Source organism: Dermacentor variabilis, chromosome 10 (genome assembly GCF_050947875.1).
Source record: "Dermacentor variabilis isolate Ectoservices chromosome 10, ASM5094787v1, whole genome shotgun sequence".
NCBI classification, from domain to species: domain Eukaryota; kingdom Metazoa; phylum Arthropoda; class Arachnida; order Ixodida; family Ixodidae; genus Dermacentor; species Dermacentor variabilis.
This window is the reverse complement of record NC_134577.1, coordinates 30,065,863-30,078,284: the sequence shown is the minus strand read 5'-3', so window position 1 is coordinate 30,078,284 and position 12,422 is coordinate 30,065,863. Positions and strand designations below refer to the sequence as shown.

General features: G+C 46.5%; 1 protein-coding gene across 2 annotated transcripts in view; it reads right to left on the bottom strand.

Moving 5' to 3' along the window:
• Positions 1-8,143: 8,143 nt before the first annotated feature.
• nompA (no mechanoreceptor potential A) overlaps positions 8,144-12,422 on the bottom strand; it is a 120,937-nt gene continuing 116,658 nt past the window's right edge. For both annotated transcript variants that reach the window (XM_075672200.1, XM_075672201.1), the window contains exons 16-17: positions 11,815-11,948; positions 8,144-11,288 (exon numbers count right to left, since the gene is read on the bottom strand). In XM_075672200.1, the coding sequence (XP_075528315.1) occupies positions 11,088-11,288; positions 11,815-11,948 (335 nt within the window). In that variant the 3' untranslated portion in view covers positions 8,144-11,087. The remainder of the gene's footprint in view (positions 11,289-11,814; positions 11,949-12,422) is intronic.

Below are 12,422 nucleotides of genomic sequence, written 5' to 3'. Positions count from 1 at the left end.
TCACATTGCTTGTACGCGTTTGAGTTGTGCTGCTTTTGAAAACTGACAATCTGAGGGTGAACGCCGAATTTCAGCTGTCATCGTACGTTGTTATGTAAGTATAATTGTAAAGTAAAAGCCCGACCACACACTGATGCTAAATTTACTCTTTATTCCTCACTCACAGGGGCCCAGAGGAAAGAGGGACGTTTCTGTAAATGATTTACTACATGCTAGCGTATGTTAACGTTATCAAAAACCTACTTAAACGTAGTAGCGATATTGCAGCAACATTTACCGGTAATTAGCTGGCTTTTTCTTCTCAGTTCAGCGGCACACTTAAAACGATGATGGCAACACTGTTGCAATCTTTCTTGTAGTGACTATAATTAGTAAGTTAGTAAGATTTATTTAACTGTTAAGATACAGTGGCACATCGCATCCATTTTCCTCAATCACGGTTGGTTATTTAAAAATATTAATTGGCATAAATGTGTCGTCTCGTAAAATGAACTTTAACTGCCGTGAGTCACTTGCCTCGGCGACTCTGGAGGATTTCGTGGATTTCGCTACTAGTGCGTCTGGTAGCTTGAGAAACACGATACCTGGCATGGCGTATCGAAATTACAGATACCGATACACGTCCTGCCCAAGGTATCGCGACACACCTGCAGGATACCCAAATAGTATCTTATAAGATAGTGTCTCATATGCATATGTATCTTCCCAGCTTCCCAGCTCTGTTGCTAAGGCTGAAAAACGCAGGGTTGCCTGCGGCTTCGCAGCGGTGGCGTCTCTGGGCAGCCCGTACTGTTTGTGTTGCAACCGCGGTCTCCAAGCGGGAGGCGAGTTTCGGCGCGCGCGCTGCTACCGTGACAAAGGTTGCAATGTGGCCTTGTTGGTAATGCATCTTCAAGGAGCGTACGGTAGCGCGATTGCAAGCACGAACATAAAAATAAAGTCGACAAATTTGTATCACATGGCTTTCTCTCCCTTCATTGTAAGCAAATTAGGTGTTCCCCTCTCTTCGAATTAACAATAATTACCGGTAGAAATAAGTGCGAACTCGCTAGACTTATAATAGAAGCCGAGCAGATTGATGCCTTACGGGATTCAGGTATCAGCAAACCGTCATTGGCTCTCTCTGAAAAAGAGCTGAAATTTTTGCGCATGGCTTGACATACCACTTACAAAAATGTTTCGCTCTGATTGTTTATCTGTTCACGTGGCAGCGACTCATGTTGGCTGAGTGCATAAGTACGACCTGGTTTTCGATAATAAACATTGTTGGAAGTTAGCGCTGTGTGTACCCCTGTGTCTTCTTTTGTCTCGTCTTTTAATCGCGCTACCCTGCACCCCTTGAAGATGTTGCCGTGAGGTGTACGCTGACGCGCATCGCGTTGTGTTCGTTTTATTCGTCGCCAACGCCGAAGCGTGGTTTTCCTCGGGCAGGCAGTCGTCAGGTAGAGACGAAAAAAAAAAAAAGAAATCCCCTAGTCTAATCGCCGGGATGCGTTTGTGCGAAACAGTGTGTACAGTCTAAGAATACGCAAAGGCAACGGGGGGAGGGGGGGGGGGTGTCCTATTCCTGGAGTAACTCGCGTTTCTCACGCAAAAGTTTAAAACTCGATTTTCTGCGATTTACTCGATTCTTGTTGGAGTGCGTTCATCTCGTGCTTTGGCGCTCGTAAACGTGCGCTGATGTAAGTTTTGCGGAATTTTTTAACGTCATCTGTGTCAGGTAGCATAATTATTTTCCTTGAGCGAGATTGCTAAAAGAGACGGACATTACTAGCCCGAGAAGTCCAATCATATATTCTACTATTTAAATAAAGTCACGGTCTACTTAACATCTTAATTACCTTACGGCACGTATCAAAGTTTACGAATTGTAGCTGGTGAGTTTGTAAGACGTTCGCGCTTGAAATGAATTTACAGGATGACACTGGTTTGGAGATATTATTTACCAAAGTGTGGCACAAAATACATGGACCTTCCACAATTTGGCTATAACAGATTGGCTATTCAGTTGTACTGCCATCTCGCGATATCCATGCCGTGCAGCGGCAGCTATGGGTTACATGAACCAGCAAGAAAAAAGAAAGAAGAATCGGGAAAAGGGCTCCTTCATTGTCCAGTTCTAATCGATCTTGGGGTTACGATTAGCAGCGCGCAATGGGCGGACCCTTGTCCCTTCTTGCTACGCGCAGTTGGCTGTCCTAACTTACACACATAATAATCTAGTAAAACACTTTCACGATCTAGTGTGTGACACGTAACAGAAGGTCGCGCAATTAAAGACATAGTCGCGTGGGATCTATACATGCAATTAGACTCCTGTGCTCTTTGTTTCATGTAAATGCTACATATTTAGCCGCGCATGCTGGTGAATAAACAGTATGGCTTTAATTCTAGTTCGTAACCGTGGTACGTGATTGTTTCTTTGTTGCAGTGCCTTCTGTTACAAATATGCACATAATTTTGTACATGAGTTACGTAAGTTCGTGCACGTAATTGCATATATAAGTGTATACAAGTTGCACATGACTTTGCGCGTCGTTCCTATAACAGACTTTTTCGGTGGGCACGAGGCCAACCAAGCCTTGAAAGCTCTGCAGGGAGTTGATGTCGCCGTTTCACCCCCCTCAGTGCACGTTGCATCATCAGTTGGAGCCGGTATGCAAACGTGAAGAAAGCTCACAACGAGCGAACAGAGTTGAAGAGGTCCGTTTACTCACACATCGGAAAAGCGGCCGTGGATATGTACAGCACGCCTATGGGTTGGTGCGCACTATAGTACGTTCTTTGTTCGCGGGCCATTCTTGGGGTACTTACGGCCTCAAAGGGTCGCCCGGTGGCATAACAGCGGTGAGTTAGGTTCCGCTTTTGAGTGAGCGGTCTTTTGTTGCCTCATCCACGTCGCTCTTGTTCCTTGAAGGACGTTCCTGCCGGTCTCCCTTGTCTACTATACTTCAACTTTATTTGTGGTAGTTAAAAAGAATATGAGCGCAGAATTGTATTGGCCGTTCCGGACCGTAGCCGACTATTGATCCATGAACGTCGAGTCCACATTGTGATGCACTGATGGGGTAAGAATGTGACAGTATAAGAGAAACTAGAGAGAAATAGAAAGAAAAGAAAAGAAATGAGAAGAGAGATAAGCTTACAACAGTTACAGTATCTACAAAACACGCCAAAAATGATACTGCGTCAAAGAAAGATGGGAAGATGGATATTTTTCCCCGAAAGTTAACAGGAAGTTGGGTGTGGTCGAACAAGGGGTGTCTTATGTTGCGACAACGAAGCTTGCCTTTCGTTGGGAAAACAATTGCTTTCCTAGGCATTGTTTACGTAGCTACCTATGTCCCACTCCAAATGGGGATTAGAATGAGCGATTGCGTAGAGCAGGGTGGATGCAAGTGTTCAAAAACTTCGGTTCTGTTTCTATAGCGGGGGCACGGGGGTGAGAGGGAGGGGGTGGAGTAATTACCGGAAGAGGTTCTGCACGCCGATGATAGCGATGAACTACCATGGTACAAACCTTGCTGTCACAATGCAAGCATGGCAATGGACTGCCACTGACAGCTCAGTACACGCGCATGCAGTGCCGAAATGGCGAACGTCAATTAGTCTCCAGTGTGGACACAGCACCAGCTGTGGGTAACGTGCCAGCGTCGGGATTCGGCACTATAGTCGTGTGCCGTTGTTGATCATTATCTACATTATGCATTTTCGAATGACATGCGAGCCGCCCGCCATACGTCTCTCGAATACAGTTTCCTGTCAAGCAGGGTATCTGTTCCGGATCGTTATTTGACGTTGAAACAGATGGCAATGCACAGGAAAGGCGGCTATACGCGGTTTAATTGAGCGCTCAGCACGTACTATACGCGTGGACGGAGGAAGAGCGGACAGGACAGGGAGCTGACGTTCAATTAAAGCTGATCGCATCCTCGCGACGAATGAATAAATGCTCGCGAGAAAATAAAATTCACTCGCCATCCCGGCCCTGTGAAAGTGGATGTCCAGCAAAGCTGTTGAACACCACCGCTACAACTGCTGAAGAGGATGCTCAAGGCTTTATTGCTTTAGAGTAATGGTAATTTAGAGTAATGACAGTAATGACAGTAATGGTAATTTTGACAGCACGCCATCGCTGGTCGTATTGCCGTTTGTTTTACAGTGAAGCGGTTAGCCTCTCATTGGTCGGCATTTTTCACGTCGTCGTCCGTGGGCAAAAATGTGGGCCGATCCTGGAGGTATCCTGGACAACAAGCACAAAACAAGCATCTGAGCGACGTAATTGATGATAAGGTGCTCCTGATAACAATGCGAACCACGTAGGGCTCCCCGCATGCGTTTGCCGGTAAGGATTACTGTTGCGCAAGCTTCTGAGGCGACGGCAGCTTGTGACGTCGGGAGTGACGTCACTAGCCTTTCGTATACAAAAGCAGCCGCCTAGCAACAGATTTTATTGCTGTAGGAGACCCTCTCTGGGTGCGCAAAGCATAGTTAGGACTCCCGAGGAGCAGCATGAATACGAGGAGCGGCTGCTACGGAGGAAAACTTTAGTTAGAAAGCAAAAGCATGCCGCTTCGGTCAAACGCCACCGGCGTCCACTCATGCGGGTAGCGTCCTACTAAATCTTGAAAAAACAATTCAGCAGACTGTGCTGCTGCTTCCCTAGGCGTGGAGCTGTGTTTTTTATTTTACTTTTATTTTCAGAACTTTCTGAACCTGTTCTTTCAGGTCTATGCTGATCGAGACAACGTTTAAACACGTTCGACCTCGTTGCTCAGTGCACAGGCCTGCTATCTAGGAGGTGTTGTCTTAACTAGCAGAAATCAAGCCGCTTGAATCCCCGTAGTCTTCTTGTCCAATGCCACATTGGTGCTGTATACTTTCTTTGAAGTTTTCTTTCGTTACTTACTCCAACTTTGTTCTTGTTGTTTAAGGGTTGTGTGAACATAACAAAAGTGGAATAGAAATTCAGATACTGTCGTTAAACCGAGGAGTTAGCGCGAGGATCCCGAGGATATAGCAGCATAAAAATTGAAGCAGCACGAGGCTCCTGCTCCTCGCACGTGAGGGGTGACGCGATAGATTATTTCGAGCAGTGATACCGCCCCATTCACCCCTCCTCGCCCACCCTCCACCCCGCGACTTGCTTAGGAACACGTTGTCTTTCGTCGACTTCAACTGGAGGCTGAATCGCCCTCCACCTTCTTTTTTTCCTTCGTGAAAACTTCGCTGAAAACTTTAGCCGCTGCGGCCTATTTGGAAGGTTTGCCAGGATGTAGTAGCCATATAGCATTGATATTGGTCTGGCTTGAATATACACGCTTCTATATAGTTTTGTGTATACTGTCACGTGGTGGTGACGTTAAGAACACAGTAGCAATACTGTGAAAGGCAAAACTAGATTTTATTGGGCGAACCTGTGCCCACAAAACAGGCTACACTTATAGCACAACGAAAGCGGCGAACAGAGTCGGCGATCGTCGGAAATCTGATCTGCGGGTCAAGCGCGTCGGCTTTTATAGAGCAGTCGTCGAATGTTCCAGACTAATCGTTCGGACCCGCGTGCCTTCCACAAAGTTCTACACCATTCGCGTCAGGTGATGAAATCAGATAACATAAGTCTCGGCGACAACAGACAGCGGATAGAAGCATCGATAACTTTCCAGAACCTTCGGATACATGCAGGCGCGACCCATGCTGTGCGATTGCATTTGTTAGGCGGCGAAACGTGGTTGCCCGATAAAGATAAGTACACGTGTCAATACACATGTCGTACATATTGAATTATTATGCATATATATCTGTGTATTCTTGGGCCACTGCAGTCGAACCTGAACCTGATGGGCGTGTGTAAAGCGAATTATTATATATATAGGGCACGCGAAGTTCACTGACCGACACGTATACTCGTGTGCAATAGTTCCCTCATAAGGAACTGCACAATGGCCGCATAGAACTCGAGGCGTCCGCTACCATGGCAATAAATGCATAAAGGAAAGTGGACGGAAGGAGACCTAACTGCACTAATGTGATAAGAGTGCGTCGGATCAAGTGCAATAACATGCGTGAACTGTGTCAGGGACACCGATCAAGTGCGTTATCGGACAACCGGTGCGTACCTCGCTGCATGATTTCACCGTCACTCCCCTTCATACTACATGTACTTTGCTGTGATTTTTTTTCTTCCTTTTTACCCCAGTGATTAGTAGCAGGTCAAAGACATGCTCCTCCGGCCGATATGTCCACTTTTCCTCTCTTCAAACCTTCTTTCCTTTGAGTTGGGACGAAATTTATTTACGCAGATTGTACAGTAAGCAGTCCCGGTTTGCGTAAAGAGTCTCAGCGTTTATCACAAAAGAAGGACATGTGTTTTTTTTTTTCGTATCTCTGACTATGCAAATGAGTTTTCCCCGAACGAACGGGGAAAAATAGCTTTTGTGCACGGTGACCTCAGATATCCCGGTGTTATCGCTGTCCTGCTGAGCCCGAGGTCTCGGGTAAATTTCTCGGATCCGGCGACCGCATTGTGATGAAGGCGGAATGAAATAAATGCCTGTCTGCTTAGATCTAGGAGCACGTAACAAAAATTCCAGGTAACCGAAAGTAATCCAGAGCCTCCGGTTTTATCGCTGTCCTGCTGAGCCCGAGGTCTCGGGTAAATTTCTCGGCTCCGGCGACCGCATTGTGATGAAGGCGGAATGAAATAAATGCCCGTCTGCTTAGATCTAGGAGCACGTAACAAAAATTCCAGGTAGCCGAAAGTAATCCAGAGCCTTGCTTTACGACGCTCGTCGTAGCACCTGTGTTGCATTGGGTCGTCGAAGGCACTCAATTGATGACTCAAACAGTCGAGCGATAGACTCGAGTTTCCGATTTGAACATCTCTGAAACAGAAATGCTCTTGTCAGGGTGCCACGTAGTATATTTCGATGGGATTGTTGTGCATTCGATAGAAACAGGGGCATGGTTTACTTCGATGTGATTTAGGGCATGAAAATGCACGCAGCAAAAATTGCCAAATACAGCAAAATACAGCAAGAGAGAAATAACAATTAAGTAAACGGTACCTAGCAAAAGTTTAACTTGTTTTTAACTATTTGTAACCTCGCGAGCTGAGTTTTCCTAATACTTCATTTCTAACTACAAATTTAGTTTTAAACGAAATGCAACACCGTCGAATGCGTGCACCGCGAACGCGCTCCTGGTTTTCAGTATTGCCTTGCCTGGCACCATATCTCGCGCCTACTAAACTGGGCACCTTAATTTCTTTAGATCTTTGAATTTTCGAAATTTCTTTTAGTTGTTCCTGGATCTCAGTTGAAATTATCCCTTCATTAGTCACTAATAGCAAGTAACTTCGTCTTTCAAACGTAACCGGGATGTTTGTAGCCAGTTCGGAATTTACCTGGTGAAAGCATGTCAGCTTCTTTCGTCTGTTTGAATAGAACAATCGCAGCTAAGACTGCGTCATAGCTTACTACTCATACCTACGTAGACATTCTGGCTTTTGCAGCATCACGCACGAATCACGCCGACAATTAGTCTGTGCTGTGAGCTTGGGCAATCGAGCCTTGATTTATTTAGGAGGAATAGAGGTGAATTCCTTAACGCTTGATTTCTGCCAAAAGCCTGCTTAGTGAATCAGCGAATAAGAAGCGTGGTTGTTGACTGTTTGTGTGCATACGTGGAGATGGGGGAGCTGCACGACAGTGGGGCCCTCATCGAGCAAAACTCTTGTGACATCTTCAGCGAGCTGTCTTTCAGTGTTTATCGCCTTCATTAAAACTGCCGCCCGCCGACGGCCATACTTGAGCAATCGAGCTTATGTATATTTATTTATTTCGGAGGTCCGAAAAAGACGCATTCTTAGAAGTTTGCAGTCTGCCAAAAGTTTGCACTGCGATTGAGCGAATAACAGGTGAAGTTGTCGATAGTGGTTACAGAACTATAGGCTGCACCATGCTTGATCCATCGTGCACTCTCGGCAAGCTCAATCTCTCTTTACGGCTTCAGCTTTTCGCCAAGCATTGAACTTCACAGTGTAATAATTGTTACCTTTGGTAAAGTCCCTCCAGGGCAACAAACGTCCCCACCCCCCAATACACATAAATATGGTGACAAAGAATATGCTCAGAGACTAAGGTATTGTCCACGGCATTTATTCGATTACATCAACAAGAGGTCAGAGTGCTCGCGTAAAAGTAAAGACTCAAGACGCTTGCTGAGCTTTAACCACGCGCCCAGCAAGGCAAGACGTTTCATGTTCGTATATATTATATTCGATTAAAGCATTGCGCTGGTCGCTACAAAATGAAGCATGCTGTAGGGCACAATCTAAGGCACACATCGGACAATTTCCGGATGCAATTGCGAGTGACAGTGTGATAAAGCAAAGCACGTAAAAAAGCGCTAGCTCTTGCAGTGCAGTGTTGATAACTGACTTCATTCACCGCTGATCTGGTCACGCGGTCATGGAAAGGTAATAAGTGAGGTATTTCGATACCGATATTTATGGCCTGCCACCGGTGAGTATTCTAGCCTTTATCTAGTGCACAGCACAATTCGGTCGAGAAACTCCACATAAAGTATGGACTCTTATGATTCTGATTCAGTGCTAGTCCTTTTCGCCCTCTGACAGTGGTCCGAGCTGCGCTCCGCTCACGTTATCTCCGTGATTGGCCCGTCGCGAATGGAAGACGGTAAGAAGGTATCGAATCGCGATCATACTCATGTTATACCTATCCTGGTTACTCGCACCGATCCACATCCCAGGCCTGTAAGTTTAGGGATGAATGTGCGTAAATTCATGATGAGCGACCAACCTCACGCTCGTCCTATAGCTACATACTGTTCAGAGCGAACTGCTTCAAGCTCTTGTTGGGGTACGCGCAGGGCTTCTTTCGGTCGTCGCTTCTGTCAAAATTGTCGTCCGTTCGCCTAGAACCACGCCGATAAAATGCCCTCAGAGGTCGCCGATGTCAATGCGTCGCTCGCATAAGTTATTTACAGAACACAAGTAAGCCAAAACACATAAGTTGCTTCTTCAGTTTCTCTGGAAGTCCAGCTCGATAGAAATTGAGTGATTTTACAATACGGAGGGAAAACATCGATGCACGCAATGAGACAACACTGATTGCATTTAAGACATCGGAGCAAAACAATCGAAGCGCTGTCGTCGTACTCAGTTTTGCTTCGCGCGGCACCATTGTGCTCTTCGCGTTTCGAACGTACGAAACGTATTCAGAAGACTGTGCCACGAATAAAGGTCAAAGACGGACGACCGGACGTGCCACTTGTACGAGCTATCTTATCGCGCGTACAAACGACTCGCCCGTGCATAATCAGAGGCCACGTGCCTCGATCGTTTGCGTCCGCACCTCACGCCCACCTTCCCATCGCGTTCTATCTGTTCAGTCACGAGGCGCTTTCTCGAGTGCCCGCACGTGCTCGCAATCCTTCCGCGCCGGAAGTTTAACATAATAGGTGAGATAGTCAGAATATAATATCAACAGTCAGTGCTCAAGCTTCGCGTGCCGACATCAGCGCCGTAATACACACCCTAGCGAGCGGAGGGAGTAGTTTTCAGTAGCACGTGCGGCCATCTTGCGCCGGCGAATTCACATCTCGTCTCGAGGCACACGTGTCCATCTTCCAACGTGCCTGGGGGCCATCGCGCTTGCACGTGGGAGCGCATGCGCTCCTATGCGCGCGAAGTGGTGCCGTGTAGAATTTCGTGCCATTTTGTTGCATCCCTACCGGAGGGTTTCAGCCTATTTCAGTGCACGTGACTGCTGTAGCGCCTCCGCACCACCGCTGACTCGCCATAGACGCGGTACCGAACCGCCGCCGTCAAGTCCTTTACTCTCGCAACTGCCACGAGTATAGCAAATGGAATAGGAGTGGAGGTACGTACAGCTCCGCACACTAAACACGCTTATGAAAGGCTTGGCGAAAAATAGCATACGTCGCCAGAACCCCAGCTAAACGTCCAGTCCCCGGCGAACTTCTCTCAGCAGAACAGGAAGATTGAAGATATTTGTGTCCAGGAGGCATTGGTTATCCCTTGCGGTATGACAGATTTAAGTCCATGCGTGTTGAAATGCAGTGGCTGTCACTCACACATATTTTTGCAGCAGCTGTTTATGCTCGGCATATTATCCAAAGAGACAAAGCAAGAACACGAAAAACTTCAGAAATTAAGGAAACACAGCTTTGCGCGCGAATTCAACAGCCGGAAGGCAACTATGCACAAGTCCTGCCCGAGGCGCGAAAATACAGTCACGTGTCATTGAGCGCGCCTTGCTACACAGAAGCTTCACCGCTGGCTTCACGTGCACATTTAACTTACACCTCTATAACACATTTCGCGGTGCAGACAGACACAAACGAATACTCAAGAAGAAACAATCGCAGGGAGCAGCACGTGTTCATCTCCTTGGTTGCCACACACTGCGATATCTGTGCAATGACGACAGTGGCTGAACCGCTGATAGCCACGAGAGACTTCAATACACTTTCACAGGAGTGGTCTAGAATGCAATAATTTGAGATATATGTTCAAGCCGCCGTTATTCACTCAAGAAAAATGTCGAATATTAAAGTAATGGGACGACGAATCTACGTTGGTAATGGAGCAGCGAGATAATGAATGCTTCCGAGTATTTCTCTAGTGTGATTCTGTCAATAAACACAATTATCTTTTGTATTGCTAGCGCCTGAACAAAATAGAGCAAAAGAAAGTGCGTGTTTTTTAGGCAACACTGTGTGAAGCAAACTGAACTTGTGCAGAGAGAACCGTGTCACAGTATTCTATCCGTGATTATTTTTTTTAGCCTGTTAATTTGCATATATGTATACTGATATTACTCTGTACATTAACAATAAAGCAAGGGCGACTGAAAATATATTAATATACACCTCCTTACGTCTGGTACGGTATTTTGCGCGCTGCAGAAGAAGACAGTTCTACCAGAACACAATCCCGCATTGTTCGTTTTCGATTCCGTTCCTTCGTCGCTCAGTTCGCTCGGATTAAGCTGCCCTGTTCACGCAGCCCGTTCACACCGGTCAAATGCCGCCCGCGCCGTTCAGTCAAAGTCGCCTTTCATCTTGCCGACGTGCGACACGGTCAGGCTTCGCAGAGACCGGGACCTCTCGAACAGCGAAGGGTCCGTGTAGATCGGCTCGCTCGGGTCCTCGAACTTGGAGACCGGAGGAGCCGGCTGGAACTGGGACACGTACATACTGCAAGGACTGGGCGAAGTCATTCCGGCCTGGGCCTCCTTCACCTGTGGTCGGAAAGGAGAGAAGACGGTCAGAAAGAAAGAAAACATCGTGTTGCTGTCATACCAACACGGCCTTGCAAGACTGGCGGTGGCTGGGCATGCAGTCAAAATTGACACGTGGTGTCTCGCTTCACAGCACACCCTTATAGACCGGTGGCTTTAGCAAGCGTGCAGTCAGCGTCACTTTCCCCTGTCAGCTTTGTGATTTACCTTTTTTCCTGGTTACGACGGAATCAACGGGGCAAAAGGTACGATGGATGAAACTGCAGTACTTACTGGATGAACTCGATTCTTTCTTACTCACTGCCATACTATGTGACAGACAATAATGCTAAAGAAAGCACAAAAGGGAAGTTAATCGCCATGTCTTACTTAAAGTTCTTGCTCCTGCGCAGCAGCAAACCACCAAGCGTTGATCAAATATGCGTCGCGGGGGAAGGCGTTCAACGGGCCATTTAAGCAGTACTGTGAATCTCATGCTCAAGGTCAAAGGGCCTTGTTGAGGATAGCTGGCAGGGAGAGCACTTACCTGCAGCTTGACCCTTCGGACATAGAACGTGGCTCCCATGGCAACCCCCACGAGGGCGCAGATGAGAATAGCGAGTACCACCACCAGGGCGTAGTAGCCGGACTGGGCGACGCACACTGTCGGCTTCTTGTACACTGTCGAGAGAACGGCAATTAAAAAAAGAATTGAGAATGTTCGCTGAAATACACGGTATTACCCGCTTAGTGATTATCGCGTGGCGCTTCTAAACGCGAGGTCACGGGTTTATATCTATATATATATATATATATATATATATATATATATATATATATATATATATATATATATATATATAACGGAGTCCGCGACGTCACACTGCCGTAACGGCACTGTGGCTTCGGCAGGACATTTTCAGAATTTATGTTGCAGAATTGCTCTGTTGTGAACTAGTTTAATACTGAACGAGTAACGTATACTGCACAAAGAAAAAAATGCAATACAAGAAAGGGCGGAAAGGAAAATAGGACAGAGCACAAATAAAGAAAGAAAGATATGCGCTCATGTTCTATCTTCCTTTCCGCCTTTGTTGTGTTTTGAGTAGTATGCGTTACTTGTTTATTTTTAAAAAATTATTTGTCCAACATATT